The sequence below is a fragment of the Lotus japonicus genome, chromosome 2 (genome assembly GCF_012489685.1).
Source record: "Lotus japonicus ecotype B-129 chromosome 2, LjGifu_v1.2".
Classification (NCBI taxonomy): Eukaryota; Viridiplantae; Streptophyta; class Magnoliopsida; order Fabales; family Fabaceae; genus Lotus; species Lotus japonicus.
Window position 1 is genome coordinate 61,009,660 of NC_080042.1, and position 21,502 is coordinate 61,031,161.

A 21,502-nucleotide genomic window follows, 5' to 3' on the forward strand; every position below is an offset into this window, starting at 1 on the left:
TATAAATCATTACTCATTTTGTCTCTACTTTGCTCTCAAGCCAAGCTTCACTAGCTACGTGATAGCTGGCTCGCTTTTTACCCCACTTCTATGATAGAAGACATACCAAAATGCATAAATCTTCAATTTTTTATGAAGATTAAATTTCCTTTATTGAGTTATTGAAAATTCCTACTTAGTCTCGAATCTCGATGTTAAAGAGATAGATATCAGCAAGGAAATGTATACTTATTTTAATATAGTGTACAAAAAAATTACAAAGTTGGAATGCCATGGCTTCCTCCTTCCCTTGGACTCTCCAACCTGCCACAATTGACTTCAATGTTTGAATTGATTATGAGGTATCAGCAAGACTTAAACGTTTTTTCCTGTATCTCCATGCAACCTGAATTCGAGTTGCTGCAAGGGATCTCCAATATGGGGATTCATACCTCACATGATCAAATGATTATATATGTCAGAGTCAGACCCAGAGAAAATAAATTTTGATGAACCATTGTAATCCAAGTTATGTAGACAAATTGTAAACACAATGGAAAAAACTATTCATTTTACTAAGTCATGAAACGGTCAAGATCATGCTGAAGTGAACCGTGAATCCAGATAAAAAAAACAAGGAAATGAGTTACCTTAGAGGTCCTTGAAAACGTAGACTCCGCAAGGTTCTCATGAAAAGGGTTGTGACTTCTTCAAGATCTGTAGCTCGGAGTGAAAAAGCCTCCACATTTGTTAGGCACTTCACTGTTCTGCTACTAAGCAACCTTTGTCCTGGAAGCCTTACCTTTTTACCATCTACAAGAGAAACCATTTTGATCAACTATTTCTCATTTGATACTTAAAGATACTTAAAAGGCATGTTACCATTTTATCAACTATTGCTTTACCTGTGCTTACAGAAGAATGTTCAAGATACCATGTGAGGAGTTCTTCACCACAAGCATCCCCTTCAGATAACGGAACTCGAATTCCATCTTCTCCAATGCTCTCTAATTTTCCGCGCACAATAAAGACCATCTTCTCCACTATACCACCCTGGCTCAAGATTCTACTTCCATTGATGTATGTCTTCTGTCTTAGTCTCTCACAAATGGCATCTAAGATAGGCTCATCCATTAGGGAGAAAATTCGAATCTGTCCACATTGTTTATACTTAGAATTGCATACGACTTTTTACAAAGTAGAAAAGGAAAATTTTACAACTATAGATATGGAATTTTGTTTTTAATATGAGGCATAATGGCTGTGGCTTTGAACTTCACCATACATCAATTTTGTAATTATAAATATGCATTTATGCCAAACAATATTCTCAAGCATACTTTCTTAACAAATTTGAAGAGATGACGCCTTATGTCGATCTGTAAATCTTCTGGCAAATTCTCAAGAAGTGTTTCTTCATTCGCTCCCCTTGTTGCCACCCAACTATACCGTTCAGCCTGCCGTACTCTCCTGCATGAAAATTATCAACCAATGACGTAAATTGACGGATGTTTTTTTGGCAATGTAGATTGATTGATTATCAGATTAGAACATTTCATACCTTCTTAAATCTTCTGGAATGCGACGATGCCTCATCCATTGCTCAACATCGCGGGCTCTTAGTAGCATTTCTAGCCTCCTGCAAGCGGGATGGAAGAAAATATATCAAGTGCGTCATACTTGGGAGTTAGGAATTAGGACTTATCATATCAAAATTTACACTTTAAAAGTTCAATCTAAAGTAACTTGCAGCATTAGATAAATTAAAAGCTTAAATAAGTTTTTGGTCCCTAACCTTTACTAAATGATTGGTTTTCGTCCCTCGCCGGAGCAAAGGTGAGTTTTAATCCCTAACCTTTGCCAAAATGTTTGGTTTTCATCCCTCCGGAGCTCTGGGTCAACGCCGGAGCTCCGGTGGCCCATGTGGCATTGCCACATGGGATTAATGAGGCCAGGTGTTTTTTTATTTAAAAAAAAAAGAAAATTATTCTCTTCACCATATTTTCTGTTGTTTGCGTTAATTGGTGTTCTGGGAATGACCATTGAGGAAAGGTATAGTACCTAAGGGTAGAGAGATTGTGCTAGAGAGAGAGAGTAAGAGAGAGAATGCTGAATTTTATGTGTTACTTCATCAAATGAGCCAAAAAGTCCCTTACAATTGATAACTACCTCCTATTTATAGAGCTTGGGTACTACCTATTGGGCCAATTGGGCCTCCGAGATCAAGGCCCATCTGAAGGCCAGGGCCCCGCCTCAGGGCGGGATACATGCTGGGCGTTGCCCCTCTAGGGGCTCGCCCAGTCCACTAGTCCACAAGACACCGAGCTCGAGGTACGAGAGCTAAGGGTGTCTTTTAAATGCTGTTACATGTCTTATTGTACACCGGAATCTACACTGCCAACATGGCTTGAGAAAAGAGAAGTTAACTATATCGCCAACATGGCGTGAGCAAAAGGAAACTAGCATTTTCAGTTACCCAGTCCACCGACTTGACGAGCAAACCAAGCTGGCAAGTCCACAAGTCCGCAAGCGGCGAGAACGACTACTTTGTATTGGTGATAAGTTGGAGCAGGTGTATGATCGCTCGCCGGCGGGAAAGGTGGCAGGCATGGGTCATGTGCCGATCATTCAATCATTGACTGGCGGTGACCCCGGCGAGCGACTGAACTTCGTTGTTGTTGTCAATCGTCAGGCGATGGTGTTTGATCCTTGTAGTGGCGAGGCTTTTCGCGCTTTCCCTTATTTTAAAACCCTTTCAAATTTCTATCTGCCTCACGTGGCTGCCCCACGTGATGTGTTGGTTACATCAATTTCCCTCTTTCTCCGGAACCGTCACTTCACCTTTCATAACCGTCCCATCGTGCGCAGTAACTCCCCTTTGCACGCGACCCACCTCCCCAAAACCATCATGACTTCCAACCTTCCACACGCGTCCAACACGCGTCACCCTTCCAGCTTCTCCCCTTCTCCTATAAAAACCCTTCTTCCCCACTGTCATCCCTTTCCGAGACCCCTCTTCACTTCCCTAATCGCTTACCAAACTCCTTCTGCCCACTTCCGCTCCGGAGCCGTCGCTTATCACCCTTTCCGCTACCTACTCTTCACATCCTACTCCGGTGAGTCCCACTGTCCTTATCTTTACATCGGACACATACTGATCTTTTCCTTTCTTTCACTTCACTGTCTTCTAAAAATGGCTTCAAACCCTACCTCCCCTAATCACTCTTCTTCCTCCTCCGAAAGCGACCCTGACTCCACCGCTGCCGGCGGCCTCCGTTTAGAGGTTCCGGAGATCCCAGCTCACCGACTAAAAACCTACGCCACTCTGCCCCTTCCAGTCCAAGTAGCCCCCAAACACGAGGCTATAGATCAACCTTCCATCTTCCAAGATAGCGATCCCATTGTGCAATTCGTGAACTCCCTGGGTGGCTTGTCCAATGACGATGAGTTTAACGCCAAACTCAGGATCTGGGTTTGCAGTCCCGGGGATCGCCCCTGGCTTCACAAGCCAGACGGCGACGTAAAGAGATCCCATTTTTTCTTTGCGTACGAATACATGTTTAGCGAGCTTGGAATCAGGCTTCCTTTCTCGCCCTTTGTCCAAACCGTCCTCCGCGACATCAACGCGGCTCCCTGTCAACTCCACCCTAACGCCTGGGCCTTCATTCGATGTTTTGAAATCCTAAGCGCCGCTGTCGGCATCGCCCCATCCCCCACCAGTTTCTTCTACCTTTACGACGTCGACCCCAAGTCCATCAAAAACAAAGGATGGATTTCCTTGAAGGCCCGAGCCGGCCGGAAGTGTTTGCATCCCCACAAAAGTAACGCGAAGTCCTCCTTCGCACGAAAGTACTTCCGTGTGGCGATTCATCCCGCCTACCCAGAGGCATTCACCCTCAGAGACGGGACCGCCCTCTTTCCTCTTTACTGGACAGAGAAGCCCAACGGGATCACCGATCCTTCAGAGGATTCCTTGTCCGCCAACGATAAAGCCTTTCTTAATCTCCTTGCCCCACTTCCCATCCTTGACTGCACAACAGTCCTTGAGGGCGCTGACCTCTCAAGAACTCCCAAATACTTAGGTTGCCCATAGCTCACTTTTATTATTGACATTTCCTTTCTCGACTCCTATGTTATCACTGATCGTTTTTTTTTTATTGTTACAGAAGATATGAATTTCACGAACGCCGAGCTCCTGAAGGCCCGCGAGAGGAGAATGGCTCGCTTTTCCCCAAAATTCAACACTGAGGGCGACGCGAAAAAACGGGGCGGTGCTGAGAACCAAGCCGAGAGCACCAAAGCTCCCAAGAGGAGAAGATTGACCAAAGCCTCCTCCGACGCCGGCACATCCAACCCTGGCGCTCAGCCCACCACTGCTGCTGCGCCTAAAGGCAAAAATGTCGCTGAAGCCTCTGTCGCCGCAGCTACCGAGCCAACCGCCGTACCAGCTTCTTCTCCTGCCTCCGCCGGTGCGACCGCTGCTGTTGCCGCTGAGTCCTCTATTGGCGCAACAGCCGCCTCCGCCGGCGTTAACGCCACAAAAGCTGCTGCGTCTTCCGACACTCCTATTGGAGATAAGGAAAAAGAAAATGAAACCCCAAAGTCTCCCCCTCGCCAAGATGCGCCTCCTAGCCCGCCCTCAACACATGATGCAGGCTCCATGCCTTCCCCGCCTCATCAAGGGGAAAAATCCTGTCCTGGCGCTGCCACTACCTCTGAAGCAGCTCGAATTGAACAAGCCCCTGCTCCCGAGGTCGGTTCCTCAAGCTATTATAATATGCTCCCCAACGCCATTGAACCCTCAGAATTCTTTCTTGCTGGTCTCAACCGTGACGTTATAGAAAAAGAAGTTTTGAGTCGGGGCCTGAATGACACCAAGGAGGAGACTCTTGCTTGCCTCCTACGCGCTGGGTGCATCTTTGCTCACACGTTTGAAAAGTTCAATGCCGCCAACGTTGAAGCTGAGCGGTTGAAGGCCGAAAGTGCTAAGCATCAAGAAGCCGCCGCTGCTTGGGAAAAGCGTTTCGACAAACTGGCGACGCAGGCAGGAAAAGACAAAGTCTATGCCGACAAGATGATTGGCACGGCGGGGATTAAAATCGGCGAGCTGGAGGATCAGCTGGCGCTGATGAAGGAAGAAGCAGATGAGCTTGATGCAAGCCTTCAAGCTTGCAAGAAGGAAAAAGAGCAAGCTGAGAAGGACTTGATCGCCCGAGGCGAGGCGCTGATTGCTAAGGAGTCAGAGCTTGCCATACTGTGCGCTGAGCTGGAGTTAGTGAAAAAGGCGTTGGCGGAGCAAGAGAAAAAGTCTGCGGAGTCCTTGGCCTTGGCGAAATCTGACATGGAGGCGGTGATGCAGGCTACGTCCGAGGAGATCAAGAAAGCGACCGAAACTCATGCCGAGGCCCTCGCCACGAAAGATGCTGAGATTGCTTCCCAACTAGCAAAGATCAAAAGTCTAGAGGACGAGCTGGCGACGGAGAAGGCCAAAGCCATTGAGGCGAGGGAACAAGCCGCTGACATCGCCCTTGACAACCGCGAGCGCGGTTTCTACCTCGCCAAAGATCAGGCCCAACATTTGTACCCGAACTTTGACTTTAGCGCCATGGGAGTAATGAAAGAGATAACCGCCGCAGGACTGGTTGGTCCCGACGATCCTCCCCTGATTGACCAAAACCTCTGGACAGCGACTGAAGAAGAAGAGGAAGGAGAAGAACAGGAGAAAGAAAACAATGAATAATGTAATTTTTAACATTACCTTTATCTTTTACTGTCACCTTGTAGTGTACTTTTCCGCCATTCGTCTATGTTTAAGGAACCCTTCGCCATAGCTTTTTATATCGCCGTTGGATATTTTGTAAGTCATATTGGAACGCTTTCGCCGTACACTACTCGCCTTCCCTCCTATTCATTCGCCGACCTTATATCTTGCGCTATTTTTCACGCGTCATATGATTGAATTACGCCTAACGATTTCGTGCCTTAATTTTAACTAGGACTTGTTGCTTGGTATTCCACCACCAAGACTTTAGACGTTTTTTCCCTAATAGGAAGAAACGGCCTCCATTCTCGAGGACTTCGCCCGGGGCTTTGCCCGCTCGGGGCTTACAATGCTTGGATCCCAATGGCCATTTGGGGGTCCCAAGACTTTTGCCTAGTTAACGGCGCTCGTCGTATTCTGGCGAGACTTACCCAGCACATCGTTTATGGGACCGGCGATCACGTCAGACTTTCCGGAGGGTGATTCCCAGGCGTCAAAGGCCATTTGTGGAATCGCCACAACCTTCAGGGTTCCAGCAAGCCCCTTTGGGGATCAAGCTTGTCCCACTTAGTGATCGCCGTAATTCTTTATGTCGATCGGCAATTCCGATCGTCAGGGAATCCCTGGAATTTTTTGGACACGAATTTCGTGAACTTTTGCCTAGTTAACGGCGCTCGTCGTATTCTGGCGAGACTTACCCAGCACATCGTTTACGGGACCGGCGATCACGTCAGACTTTCCGGAGGGTGATTCCCAGGCGTCAAAGGCCATTTGTGGAATCGCCACAACCTTCAGGGTTCCAGCAAGCCCCTTTGGGGATCAAGCTTGTCCCACTTAGTGATCGCCGTAATTCTTTATGTCGATCGGCAATTCCGATCGTCAGGGAATCCCTGGAATTTTTTGGACACGAATTTCGTGAATTTTCGTTTTATTTTATTGATTTGTCGTTGCAGTACATTGGAGAATTTGAGAACACTTCGGAAAATCTTAAAGATATCTGGCTCCGGCGATTCCGCCTTGTTCACTTTCTCGCCTGCGATCAACTATAAAAGTAGCGCAAACTCAAACCATTGAACGATCGAGGTAACCGCCTCCCATCAAGCTCCTCTAAGTGATAGGCCCCATTACCAAGAACTTTAATAATGCGGTAGGGCCCTTCCCAGTTGGGAGTAAGCTTGTTCCCCGGGGCTCCCGATCGCCACTTGAGGACCAGGTCGCCAACCTGCATATCTCGGACGCGAACCCTGCTGTTGAACTTTGCCGCCACGCGCTGCTTCATTGCTGTTTCCCGAATGTGCGCCTCGTCGCGCGTTTCCGACAAAAGGTCTAGCTCCACCGCCATGTTGGCCTGATTTTCCTCTTCAAAACCTGGTCGAGTCCGCCATGTAAAGTTGTCAATCTCCACCGGCAACATTGCATCTACCCCGTAGGTCATTCTAAAGGGGGTTTCCCTTGTAGTAGATTGCTCGGTGGTGTTGTACGACCACAGCACCGCCGGAAGTTCATCCAACCAAGCTCCCTTAGCCTCCGCGAGTCGTCGTCTTAGTCCTCGTAGGATTACCCTGTTTGCAGATTCTACCTGCCCGTTCGTCTGCGGATGCTCAACAGAGGCGAACCTCATCTGTATGCCCATTTCCTTGCAGAACTCCCTTGTTTGACAACTTGAAAACTGGGTCCCATTGTCAGATACGATAGCCCTTGGGATCCCGAACCTGCAAACAATACGCTTCCAATAGAAATTGACTATCTTTGCAGAAGTAATCTTGGCCAAGGGTTCCGCCTCAATCCATTTAGTGAAGTAGTCCACCGCCACCAATATAAACTTCATTTGTGCCCTGGCGGTCGGGAAAGTTCCTACTAAGTCCACACCCCACATGGCGAAAGGCCACGGGGCGCTCATCGTTACCAACTCTTTTGGCGGTGCCTTAGACAAATCCGCGAACACTTGACACTCCTTGCACTGCTTCACGAAGTCCATACAATCTTTCCTGAGGGTGGGCCAGTAAAAACCCGCCCTCAACACTTTGCAAGTCAAAGACCTTCCCCCGATGTGGCTCGCGCACACTCCTTCATGTACTTCAGACATTATCGCTTCGTACTTCTCTGGCGGTACACATTTCAACAATGGCGTCGAGAAACCACGGCGATACAAGTGTCCGTCAATGAGAGTATAGTGACTCGCCTCCCGCTGCTGCTCCTTCGTGCATTGCTCCACTTCTGCCGAGTCCCCCGCCAAGATAGATATTATGGGATCCATCCATGTTCTCCCTCTGTTCACGCAGGCCATGAGCTCGCCTTCGATGCTTGGGTACGCCAGCGTTTCCTGAATCACAATTTTGTTATTGCCGGGCTTCCGCGTGCTTGCCAGTTTGGCTAGCGCGTCCGCCCGCTGATTTTCTGCCCGAGGAACGTACTCCACCACGACCTCTTGAAAGAGTGTCATCAAATACCGTACCCGCTCAAGGTACTTGATCAGATTAGGATCTTTGACCTGGAAAGTTCCCTTCACTTGATTTTCCACCAATTGTGAGTCCGTTCTTATCAACAAACTCCTGATCTTTACTTCCCGCGCCAACTTCAATCCGGCGATGAGAGCTTCATATTCTGCTTGGTTGTTCGTTGCTTTGAACTCAAATTTCAGAGACTGCTCCAACACTAGTTCCCCTGGCCCTTCTAACGTTACTCCCGCGCCGCTGACAGATCTTTTCCTTTGAACTCAAATTTCCGGACCTCTTTCACATTGGAAGGGCTTTTCATCTGCTGAATCGCCTTGCATTTTTCTGGGTTTATCTCTGAACCCAGAAAAATGCAAGGCGATTCATACTGAAATTTGAGTTCAAAGGAAAAGATCTGTCAGCGGCGCGGGAGTAACGTTAGAAGGGCCAGGGGAACTAGTGTTGGAGCAGTCTCTGAAATTTGAGTTCAAAGCAACGAACAACCAAGCAGAATATGAAGCTCTCATCGCCGGATTGAAGTTGGCGCGGGAAGTAAAGATCAGGAGTTTGTTGATAAGAACGGACTCACAATTGGTGGAAAATCAAGTGAAGGGAACTTTCCAGGTCAAAGATCCTAATCTAATCAAGTACCTTGAGCGGGTACGGTATTTGATGACACTCTTTCAAGAGGTCGTGGTGGAGTACGTTCCTCGGGCAGAAAATCAGCGGGCGGACGCGCTAGCCAAACTGGCAAGCACGCGGAAGCCCGGCAATAACAAAGTGTGATTCAGGAAACGCTGGCGTACCCAAGCATCGAAGGCGAGCTCATGGCCTGCGTGAACAGAGGGAGAACATGGATGGATCCCATAATATCTATCTTGGCGGGGGACTCGGCAGAAGTGGAGCAATGCACGAAGGAGCAGCAGCGGGAGGCGAGTCACTATACTCTCATTGACGGACACTTGTATCGCCGTGGTTTCTCGACGCCATTGTTGAAATGTGTACCGCCAGAGAAGTACGAAGCGATAATGTCTGAAGTACATGAAGGAGTGTGCGCGAGCCACATCGGGGGAAGGTCTTTGACTTGCAAAGTGTTGAGGGCGGGTTTTTACTGGCCCACCCTCAGGAAAGATTGTATGGACTTCGTGAAGCAGTGCAAGGAGTGTCAAGTGTTCGCGGATTTGTCTAAGGCACCGCCAAAAGAGTTGGTAACGATGAGCGCCCCGTGGCCTTTCGCCATGTGGGGTGTGGACTTAGTAGGACCTTTCCCGACCGCCAGGGCACAAATGAAGTTTATATTGGTGGCGGTGGACTACTTCACTAAATGGATTGAGGCGGAACCCTTGGCCAAGATTACTTCTGCAAAGATAGTCAATTTCTATTGGAAGCGTATTGTTTGCAGGTTCGGGATCCCAAGGGCGATCGTATCTGACAATGGGACCCAGTTTTCAAGTTGTCAAACAAGGGAGTTCTGCAAGGAAATGGGCATACAGATGAGGTTCGCCTCTGTTGAGCATCCGCAGACGAACGGGCAGGTAGAATCTGCAAACAGGGTAATCCTACGAGGACTAAGACGACGACTCGCGGAGGCTAAGGGAGCTTGGTTGGATGAACTTCCGGCGGTGCTGTGGTCGTACAACACCACCGAGCAATCTACTACAAGGGAAACCCCCTTTAGAATGACCTACGGGGTAGATGCAATGTTGCCGGTGGAGATTGACAACTTTACATGGCGGACTCGACCAGGTTTTGAAGAGGAAAATCAGGCCAACATGGCGGTGGAGCTAGACCTTTTGTCGGAAACGCGCGACGAGGCGCACATTCGGGAAACAGCAATGAAGCAGCGCGTGGCGGCAAAGTTCAACAGCAGGGTTCGCGTCCGAGATATGCAGGTTGGCGACCTAGTCCTCAAGTGGCGATCGGGAGCCCCGGGGAACAAGCTTACTCCCAACTGGGAAGGGCCCTACCGCATTATTAAAGTTCTTGGTAATGGGGCCTATCACTTAGAGGAGCTTGATGGGAGGCGGTTACCTCGATCGTTCAATGGTTTGAGCTTGCGCTACTTTTATAGTTGATCGCAGGCGAGAAAGTGAACAAGGCGGAATCGCCGGAGCCAGATATCTTTAAGATTTTCCGAAGTGTTCTCAAATTCTCCAATGTACTACAACGACAAATCAATAAAATAAAACGAAAATTCACGAAATTCGTGTCCAAAAAATTCCAGGGATTCCCTGACGATCGGAATTGCCGATCGACATAAAGAATTACGGCGATCACTAAGTGGGACAAGCTTGATCCCCAAAGGGGCTTGCTGGAACCCTGAAGGTTGTGGCGATTCCACAAATGGCCTTTGACGCCTGGGAATCACCCTCCGGAAAGTCTGACGTGATCGCCGGTCCCGTAAACGATGTGCTGGGTAAGTCTCGCCAGAATACGACGAGCGCCGTTAACTAGGCAAAAGTTCACGAAATTCGTGTCCAAAAAATTCCAGGGATTCCCTGACGATCGGAATTGCCGATCGACATAAAGAATTACGGCGATCACTAAGTGGGACAAGCTTGATCCCCAAAGGGGCTTGCTGGAACCCTGAAGGTTGTGGCGATTCCACAAATGGCCTTTGACGCCTGGGAATCACCCTCCGGAAAGTCTGACGTGATCGCCGGTCCCATAAACGATGTGCTGGGTAAGTCTCGCCAGAATACGACGAGCGCCGTTAACTAGGCAAAAGTCTTGGGACCCCCAAATGGCCATTGGGATCCAAGCATTGTAAGCCCCGAGCGGGCAAAGCCCCGGGCGAAGTCCTCGAGAATGGAGGCCGTTTCTTCCTATTAGGGAAAAACGTCTAAAGTCTTGGTGGTGGAATACCAAGCAACAAGTCCTAGTTAAAATTAAGGCACGAAATCGTTAGGCGTAATTCAATCATATGACGCGTGAAAAATAGCGCAAGATATAAGGTCGGCGAATGAATAGGAGGGAAGGCGAGTAGTGTACGGCGAAAGCGTTCCAATATGACTTACAAAATATCCAACGGCGATATAAAAAGCTATGGCGAAGGGTTCCTTAAACATAGACGAATGGCGGAAAAGTACACTACAAGGTGACAGTAAAAGATAAAGGTAATGTTAAAAATTACATTATTCATTGTTTTCTTTCTCCTGTTCTTCTCCTTCCTCTTCTTCTTCAGTCGCTGTCCAGAGGTTTTGGTCAATCAGGGGAGGATCGTCGGGACCAACCAGTCCTGCGGCGGTTATCTCTTTCATTACTCCCATGGCGCTAAAGTCAAAGTTCGGGTACAAATGTTGGGCCTGATCTTTGGCGAGGTAGAAACCGCGCTCGCGGTTGTCAAGGGCGATGTCAGCGGCTTGTTCCCTCGCCTCAATGGCTTTGGCCTTCTCCGTCGCCAGCTCGTCCTCTAGACTTTTGATCTTTGCTAGTTGGGAAGCAATCTCAGCATCTTTCGTGGCGAGGGCCTCGGCATGAGTTTCGGTCGCTTTCTTGATCTCCTCGGACGTAGCCTGCATCACCGCCTCCATGTCAGATTTCGCCAAGGCCAAGGACTCCGCAGACTTTTTCTCTTGCTCCGCCAACGCCTTTTTCACTAACTCCAGCTCAGCGCACAGTATGGCAAGCTCTGACTCCTGATCCCGTTGGGCTTCTCTGTCCAGTAAAGAGGAAAGAGGGCGGTCCCGTCTCTGAGGGTGAATGCCTCTGGGTAGGCGGGATGAACCGCCACACGGAAGTACTTTCGTGCGAAGGAGGACTTCGCGTTACTTTTGTGGGGATGCAAACACTTCCGGCCGGCTCGGGCCTTCAAGGAAATCCATCCTTTGTTTTTGATGGACTTGGGGTCGACGTCGTAAAGGTAGAAGAAACTGGTGGGGGATGGGGCGATGCCGACAGCGGCGCTTAGGATTTCATAACATCTATGACCAACCAACGCACTCTTCTTGCCGTACAAGTTAAGGCAATTATTGTAACACTCCCTCGCCATCTTCTGGTCCACCTTCAGCTTTCCCACCTTTCCACTGCTTAGCGGATACTTGACCGCTAAGTGGGCTGTCGAAATTACAGCACAAAGGCGATTCAATGTATTTCGCCCAATGATGACATTGTAGGATGCTACCACCTGGAGAACCAGATACCTTACCTTCAAAACCCTAGCACACTCGTCTTCCCCAAATATTGTGTCTAGATCAATGTATCCCCGCACCATTACTTGCTCCCCCGCGAAACCTACCAAGGTTCCCGTGTATGGAGTTAGATCATTGTCAGTTAGTCCCAACTTGTCAAATGCATCACCATAGATAATATCAGCCGAACTACCCTGATCCAGGAGTACCTTTCTAACGTTGAAACTGTTCATCCTTAACTGCACCACAATCGGGTCGTCCTTATGAGGCTTTATCCCCTCAAAGTCCGCCATCGAGATTGTTATGTCAGGGTGTACGAATCCAAAAGCGACCTCATGAACGGAATTAACGGCACGAACATGGCGCTTACGCGCCGCATGAGTGTCGCCACCGCCGCCAAATCCCCCGGCGATGGTGTTGATGGTCCCGACGGGCGGTCCTGAGTGTTGAGCGAACGTGTCATCAGCCCCTTTTGTGGCGATAGCCGCTGATTCTTGCTTTTTCTTGCCCTTAGTGTCCGCTCGCTCCTCCTCCCGCTTGTGCGCTTTGTTTTGATCGCCACCATTGCGCCACTGGCCTTGACGATTTCCTTGATATCCCGCCCGAATCAACTTATCAATCTCCCGCTGCAAAGTCCAACAGTCATCCGTATTATGCCCGGCGGACCGGTGGAACTCGCACCACTTCTTGGGATTGGCGTCCCGTGGCTGATACTTTGGGGCCTCCGGCTCATCCACTAGATTTGCGTCGCTTGCCCCTCGGAGCATATCCGATGCATCTGTGTTCATCACCATATCAGTTTCCTCCCGCTGGCGATGAGACTTAGATTGCCAAGGCCGACGTTGTTCATAATCATCGCGCCGTGGATACAACTGTTCCTTGGTCGGTTTGAATACCGACTTCCCCTTACCTGGCCTCTGCTGTTTGCCATCCCCCTTATCTTCGCCGCTCCTATCTTTTTTCACGCGCTTGGGCGACGTGTCGCCCTTTTCCAACTTCGCGCGCTTTCTTTTGAAAGCGTCGTCCTCCTCGTCGAGAATATAAGTGCTGGCACGAGCACGCATCTCTCCCATCGAGCGCGCCGGCTTACGTGTCAATTTGCTGTTCAACCCTCCCGGCAGCAAACCGTTTTTAAATGCTAAAGCACAAGCTCGAGGCTCCTCGTCCTCTACCTTTACCGACGCCGCGCTATACCTTGCCATGTACTCTTTCAGTGACTCCCCTTCCTGCTGACGAATATTGTATAGGTCATTGATCGTCACCGGCTGATTCTTATTTGCCGAGAATTGCACTAGAAACTTGGATGAGAAGTCTCTGAAATTTGAAATCGATCCACGCGGCAAAGTTGTGAACCACGCCATTGCCGTCGATTTGAACGTCGATGGAAACATCCTGCACTTCACCGCATCTGACGCCGCAATTATCACCATTTTCGTATTAAAGTACAGTAGATGATCTTTCGGATCGGAATCTCCGCTGTAAGAATCCAGAACTAACGTTTTCATGTTATCCGGAATCGCCACACTCTCGACATCTTCCGAGAACGGACGGAACTCAGCCACGGAATCTGCTTCTCTGCTTCCATCATCTCGCTGCTCGCGACGGTAGAAATCTAACTGAGCCTGTAGATGCTCATTCCGCTGCTGGATGTTGCCAATGCTGCGCATCAAATGGCGCCATTGCTCCTGCGTCACCGCCGGTTGTTGTTCCGGAGCAGGTGAATTCCCTGGTGAGTGCTCCCGAGATCCCACCTGTGAAGGCGATGGAGGAGGTGGTGGTGATGGAGAGGGCGACTGTACTCCTGCCGTTCGCACCGGAGAATCCAGGTCCACACGATGAGGCCGCCGAGGCGGCGAAATCCGCTGTCGCATTGGTGAATGATGTTGCCTCCTGCGTCGAGTCTCCATCTAAACCAGAAACGATGCAAACTCGATCGGAAAACCAACACTAGTCACAGAATCAAAATCGGAAAACCAGAGAGTTGCCTAATCACAATCAGAGGTAACTTCATGCACAATCAATCCACGTGAATGGGAGTAGAAAGTTTACAGTCCCCACAGACGGCGCCAAATGTTCTGGGAATGACCATTGAGGAAAGGTATAGTACCTAAGGGTAGAGAGATTGTGCTAGAGAGAGAGAGTAAGAGAGAGAATGCTGAATTTTATGTGTTACTTCATCAAATGAGCCAAAAAGTCCCTTACAATTGATAACTACCTCCTATTTATAGAGCTTGGGTACTACCTATTGGGCCAATTGGGCCTCCGAGATCAAGGCCCATCTGAAGGCCAGGGCCCCGCCTCAGGGCGGGATACATGCTGGGCGTTGCCCCTCTAGGGGCTCGCCCAGTCCAATTGGGGTGCTCTAATTAAACTCTTCAATTGCAATAAACTAATATTTTCCCTTCTTCAACAGCCTGCATCCACTCAAAGTTTCCAGATCTTTCACAATCTCCAAATTATGTTTAATCTCAACAATTCTTTTCATCTTTCAAAAAGCAATTTAAAATAGTATTTTCACTCACCCAAAAACGTGATCCTCCACACCACCCCTCCCAATCCCAACACACCATCATCAACAATCAAACCCTGTGCTACAGCCCAAATCAGTACTCGATCTTTGTCACATTCCCAGCCCTGAGAAGAAAACCACTGCACCAAATTGCCAGAACCAGACGAACAACAACATAATATAGAAGAACAATTGGAAGATCATGTGTTGCCTAATTTGGACTGGTAGGATTCCATAATGAAGGATTGATCTCAGATGCCGGTGGAAATATGGATCTGAGATGCATGTGAAAACCCAGATCCAGGGGTCGTGGTGGCTTGGTGCGGTGAGGGTTCGTCAAGCGCGCACCGCCGCCACGTTTCTGCTCTGAAATCGCGCCGCCACCATCATCTTCATGGAGGCCATCCACCGTTGTGTTTCATATCTGGGTTGGGGTTTGAGGGATCTGAATTGGATTTGGGTTTCAATGACTGCCTCCCTCTACTCTCGTTATCTCCTCCTCCCTATCCCTTCAGTCGCACCCTTTGTATAACCATCGATGGCTTCATAGTGGCTCCGGCCATGGTGGTAAGTGTTTGAATAAAAGGTTGATTTGGGGGAATGGGTTGTTAAAAGTTGCGATTTTGAGGAAGAATCAGTGGTGAAGATGGGGTGAAGGTGGTGTTGGGGTTGGGGTTGGGGTTGGGATGGAGTGTCTGTAAGCAATTTCTGCGCTTGGGATGAGGTAAAGGAGAAGAAGATGAGGAAGGATGATGGTGTTGATGATGATGAAGAAGAAATCTGGGTGTGGGTTTTAATTAATTAAAAAAGAGGTTAATTAGTGCATTGTGGTGAGGGATTAGTTTAGGTTAATTGGGGTTTTTAATCAGTGAGTTAAGAGTTTTTAATTACTGAGTTAATTTTCTATTTTTCTTAAAAAAAATTAATAATAATAACAGCTGGCCTCATTAATCCCATGTGGCAATGCCACATGGGTCACCGGAGCTCCGGCGTTGACCCAGAGCTCCGGAGGGATGAAAACCAAACATTTTGGCAAAGGTTAGGGACTAAAACCCACCTTTGCTCCGGCGAGGGACGAAAACCAAGCATTTAGTAAAGGTTAGGGACCAAAAACTTATTTAAGCCTAAATTAAATAGATAGACAAGGACAAAAAATTCACAACACAGAGCAGAACTAGAATGATATAATACTAAGAGAGAACTGCTTCCTAGTCAAACATAAATATCTCAGTCCAAAATAATGACAATGTGAATCACATAAGAGGCATGCTAATGAGAACATGGAATTATATCTTGTAGTTTGATACAATTACAATCATAGGATGCCCATAACTCATTTTTATGCATTGTTTTCAAATTTATACCTTGAGAGGAACTCTAAACAGAATTTGATTTAAAAGGGAAATAGATAAATAAGAGCAAAATTGTCATCAAAGAATTAAGGTGCACAGTATGAGGGAGCACTAAATCCTACCTCTGTCCAAGACCTTGAAGAAAATTCTGTATGTTCCCGATAAGAAGTGCAAAAAGCAAGAGTCCTAGCCCTATGATGCCCATTGCAAAAAGGACTTCCCAAACAAAATAGCTTGGGGTTAGGCTACCAGCTAGGGTACTGATTTGCTGTGTCAAAGATAGCGCAAAATGATTAATTAGAGATACCAAACCATTCATGTGTTGTTACAGAAGAGCATATGGTTGTGTAAGTTCAAGTTAAGACTAAATATGATAAAAGAACATTTATAGAAATATTTAAAATTTCAATCGTTGTCTTCCCTATTATTCCAAATTAAGCTATATTTCCTGTAATTATTTGATCCATTATGGGCTAGGGAATCACTGTTTATATGTTTATATTTATTAGGCTTAAGCTCAATTGGTAAGTGTGCAAGATTATGGTGTAGGGCCAAGTAAGTAACCTAGGGCCCATGATGGATGGAATCACTGTGTATATATGGTCAGGATCCCCTCTCATCTCTTGAACACTGGTTGCATAGTCTTCATATCCAGAGCCCCGATATTGATAGAGAGAAGGAGAGGAAAATCCTGGTCTGAGAATGCACGCTTGTGCATGACATCTCAATGCAGGTACATTCTTGAAGCTACGACAATTCTCATTGTGTCTTCAAGAGGTACGTAATTTATAATGATTTTATTTGTGTTCGAAATCCTAATATAGATGTGGTTGAAGTTATTCCCTACATTTCCAACACACTTTGTGTGCTTTACCTTCAAGAAAAAGGCTTGCATGATCATTACTTGAATCCATAGTCCCTAACTAATGCAGGACTAAATGTACATAGTTACAACTAAATGAACAAGAAAAGAAAAGAATGAAATGCATACCTGGAATCCCCAAAAAAGAGAGTACACATATTTTTTCACCAAATTAGTTTCTATAGTAAGTGGTACTGCATTGACGTAGATCCCATAATCAAATCCACTAGGAGAGGGCTTCAAACAAGCAATGGCATCTGCATTGTTGTTCCACACAACTGGTGTTGGGCCAGACTGGCTATATCCAATATGACCTTTACCACAATCAATGACTTTAATGCATCCACTAATATTAGACTTACTGCAGGCATCTCGTAAACATTGATTAACCCTCTGGAAGAAAGAAGATAGAAAAAAGGAGAAACTGTTAACCTTTTATTTACTGAATTGAAAATTCAATTCTGATTGAAGTACTCATCTTTAAAGAATCTTAGGAAACATAATAATTAAGATAGAATCAAATTAATAGATTAGTTACCAGGATTGAATTTCTAAGCACTTATTACTATCATACTGAGAATGCACTTCATTTTCAGCTCCTATTTCCTCATAGTTAATCAATTATGAAACCCACAAGTTACTCACAAAAACTTTGCTCCAAAATTGATTCTGGCTTTTTGAGGAAGAAATTTATTGTGGTTTGATTCTACTTCTTGTTTGTTTTTGATAAATATGTTTCAGAATCATTACATGGAATAAAATATATCACATTTGCATTCTTAAGAAAAACAAAAAAAAAACTTCAAATGTTATCTTTTACTCACTTGTAGACCTAAGAGGTACCAGCAAGAGCCAACAACATGGCTAGCAAGCATATACATGAGAAGATTTATAATGAAATTTGCCCATGATGACTCAAATAGGAATCCTGTTGGAGACTGGCCATTTAGCAGAGGCAGAACCCTAAATAGCCTGGGAATATACTGCACAAGTATCACTGCACGCAAAAGATTCTTAGCATAATTTGCTCCCGATGACCCCAAGTTCCTTGGTAAGATGGATAGTATCATTATCTGCACATATTTCGCTATTGATATCATGGCAAGGAGTTTGATAAGTACTTAACAAACCCATAGTTAGAAAAAGATTTCACGAGGAATGAGAAGAAATTTACCTGAGGAAGAGGCAAGACAACAAACAAGTCAAGAATAAAATAACCCTTCAAGTAATGGACAACAATTTTCTTAGGATCATCAACTAAATCTCCAGCACCAACCACCCTTGACTCAGGAGAAATATAGGCCAACCTAAACTGCAAAAGGAAACTTGGTAGAGTTAAGTGTGTGGGTTTGAATATGTTTTTGATCATATTTCATTTGGCCTTAAATTTTGATCGTGTCAATTCTTTAGACCTGAAGCAAAATATAAACCTTAAGAAATCCACTGGTATAATAATCTATTAAGAACAGGTTTAAGTAGGATAGGCCTAGGTTAACCCAAAATATAAGTTCAACAAACCATGAAATGAACATATAAAAATGGTAAAAAGAAATAGTACATGCAATTAGGTAAATATATTCAAGATTCAGGACACATGAACTTATCCATTTCTTTACTTTTCCTTTTGATCTCAACTTACGGTAAAACAAAGTAAGGCATACAAAAGTACATGATATGCTGCAATAGACTATCAATAAGGTTACTTTTAACCTATCATCTGCTAAAGTAATCATTTCATATTTATTTATTCTTCCAATTTAATTTATATATGGTAGTTCACACTAACCAAACTTAAGGGCAGGGTGACATTCTAAAGCGGTAGAATGTGAGAAATCAATTACCTGGAGAAGAATTTTCAAGAAGTATACAAAATCATTTATGGTTCTGAGTAAAATTAGTGTTTCTGCAATTTTCCAGTTGATAAGAATACATTTATAGTCCTGCATACAGTGAATAGAAAAAAAAAAGGAAAGTAAAAATACAAGAAAATTAATTAGCAGTGGAATTTTGGCATCTGAAAATCTTAAGATTTTGCAGTTAAATAAAAGGAAAAGAATAATACCTGCTGCACATAGATTAAGAAAAAGAACAATGGATCCACAAAAATTGCCACCAGGCAAAAGATGGCGAAAAATTTGTTCCATTTTTGTACCACTTTAGTGTGAGGGTTCATTACTCCGGGAATACATGACGAGAAAAAAGACGTAAGTTTTTTCCCAAAACCCTTGGCTTCACCATAAAGAGAACTGCGGAACTGTTAACATTCAAATCATGAAGAAAAGTATGCTTGGTTATGTGAAAGTGACAGAGGATAAATATCTACAAGATGAATTGAAAAAGCTCACAAGAAATTCAAGTATAATGATACATCAAATTCTAAGATAAATGTCTAACATTAAGATGAAACCATAGTATATTTTAGGAAGAAGAAACCTTGGGATCAAATACAGTGGAAACTTTTGAGTTTCTTCGCCTAGAAGCCTTGAAGTCAGTGGGACAAGTAGTGCAATAAGGATCATCACACATTCCCAGTTCCCCTGACTTCCACAAGTGTTCATTTTTCTTATCAGGGCTGTTACTATTCCAGTGCCGCTCACCTGTGCCGTGGAAAGTATAATTTTTTTCTGTCTTTCTCTCTGATACTTTGTTTTCTTTCACAACCATTGTCTGCTGCAAAAGATTTCTAGTTCCATGAGTACCATATAGCGGATTACTCATCTGCATCAAGGGATTTTTCCTCTCACTACATAATGGGCTAGTGTGTTCCTTAAGACTACTTTCATTCTGATGTGACTCCATGGATATCATGGGAATAGAAATTGCTACATTCTTTGTCCTTGATACAGGCCTCCGGAAATTATAATCGATGAGTTTATCAGATACTTGTACATGTGTTTCTGACAGCACAGGAACCCCATCTTTTTCAAAATTATCCATAGTTTCTTGATGATTCTGTAATTTTTCACAAAATTAACAAAACATCAAACAAATGAGTTTCTGTACCATATCAGCAATTTAATAATCAAACAATTCAATTCAATTTAAAACTTAGAATGGGGACATCTAAATTATGAAAATACAATTCAAGCCAAAGACTATGCTTTATTTTCAAAGCCATATGGAACTTAATGCATTATAAGGAAGATCCTAGCTTATGTGGCTAGCTGAAGTCAGCAGAGTGATATATTTGTCTCTATATTGGAAATTTATTCTCACAACATAAAAAAATTAAGAAATGAAATTTGTACTAAGAGAGAAGTAGTAAATCCCCTAATTGAAAATCCTCTGAAGCTTGGAAGAAACCAGTTCAAAATCAAGTGACCTGAACTAATAGAGAAATCATTGAAATGCATGTACCATCCAACATCTGTAGTATCTATGGGAGACACATCTATATGCTCTTGTTCTTCATGCCATTGCTCCCTCCACATGCATAGGTGTTTGTGTTCAAAGTTAGCACATATATACTGTTGGAAATATAGAAGAGTAGGAAAGTGGTGCCTTGGCAAGAACCACTACCCCTGAAGCAAAATTGCTGGGGAACTCCGGTGCAAATCCTAAAAGCCAGTTTTGCCCCGAAAGGATTTACACAGCTTGTGATCTAACTCGTGCAATCGAGGCAGAACACCTTGAAGCCTCACAGAATAATGCCTAGAAGTAGAAAGAAGAACAAGGAACAAGAAAGCAAATTGGCACATTGCCTTTCTCTTTATATATATGCAAATTGGTCTTTCCAGCCAGGGAGACAATTCACTAAATGGAATTTGTTCCCAATCAATGATTAATAAAGGAAGAAGAGCCATGATTTCAACGACAATATCAAAGGCTGACTCAATCAAATAAGGAATGTCTTAATAATACTATAAATTTGTCATCGTTATATAGAAAGAAAGTTTGCTGAGTTATGGGGAATGCACAATAATATCTGATAGAGAAGGAAATTGAATTAAAAGAATGAAGGGTACTTGAATGTCATCATCCACCACATACTATATTATTGCAACAAGATGAACCATTATGATGAGTTGCAGTGTACAAAGACAACATGTAATAACTGAAGTCATTTTCCACTAGTTAAGTAGAGCCAGTTAAAGAATTAAACGAACTCGCTCTAGTATGTCCAAAACCAATACTTCAGAGATTCCATGCATGCCACTTAATTCTAGATCATTTTTAATGATTTCACTCAGAGTCTTCCTTACTGTATCACTAATTATTGAGCTATCTTCTGTACGCATGCATGAACAAGAAGTAAATATATAGCTAAGAAAAGCCAACAACAGAGATGATAAAGCCAGAGAAGAGAGTAGGACCTGGTTGAAAAGGAATTGAATTCCCAGTGAAACCCCCACCAACTCTATTTTGCTCCCATTCAAGTTCAAGAATGCATGGAAAAAATAGAGAGGATTATGTGTAAATATCAACAGTGTTTAGTGTGTGTGAGAGAGAGTTTTAAAGGTGAAAACATGGACGA

The 21,502-nt window shown here is 45.1% G+C and overlaps 1 protein-coding gene across 1 annotated transcript; it reads right to left on the reverse strand.

The window, feature by feature from the left end:
- Nucleotides 1-111: 111 nt before the first annotated feature.
- On the reverse strand, nucleotides 112-21,494 carry LOC130738660 (probable cyclic nucleotide-gated ion channel 20, chloroplastic). The gene is made up of 13 exons (XM_057590752.1): nucleotides 21,342-21,494; nucleotides 19,462-19,980; nucleotides 19,091-19,282; nucleotides 18,870-18,968; nucleotides 18,203-18,340; nucleotides 17,853-18,101; nucleotides 17,158-17,421; nucleotides 16,289-16,434; nucleotides 1,541-1,618; nucleotides 1,320-1,449; nucleotides 885-1,131; nucleotides 630-792; nucleotides 112-431 (listed from the first exon to the last, which is right to left on the reverse strand). Exons 2-13 carry the CDS (start codon nucleotides 19,963-19,965, stop codon nucleotides 335-337), a joined length of 2,307 nt encoding a protein of 768 aa, XP_057446735.1. The 5' UTR covers nucleotides 19,966-19,980; nucleotides 21,342-21,494; the 3' UTR covers nucleotides 112-334.
- Between the last annotated feature and the right edge of the window lie 8 nt (nucleotides 21,495-21,502).

What these genes read in the sequence shown, in the direction of transcription:
- LOC130738660 (XM_057590752.1), bottom strand. Translation starts at nt 19,965, where the DNA reads ATGGATAATTTTGAAAAAGATGGGGTTCCTGTGCTGTCAGAAACACAT. An exon ending in TCTTAATCTATGTGCAGCAG is followed by an intron (nt 18,969 to 19,090) that starts GTATTATTCTTT and finishes CACTGTATGCAG; the next exon opens with GACTATAAATGTATTCTTAT. An exon ending in CTTCAAGGTCTTGGACAGAG is followed by an intron (nt 1,619 to 16,288) that starts GTAGGATTTAGT and finishes TCCCGCTTGCAG; the next exon opens with GAGGCTAGAAATGCTACTAA.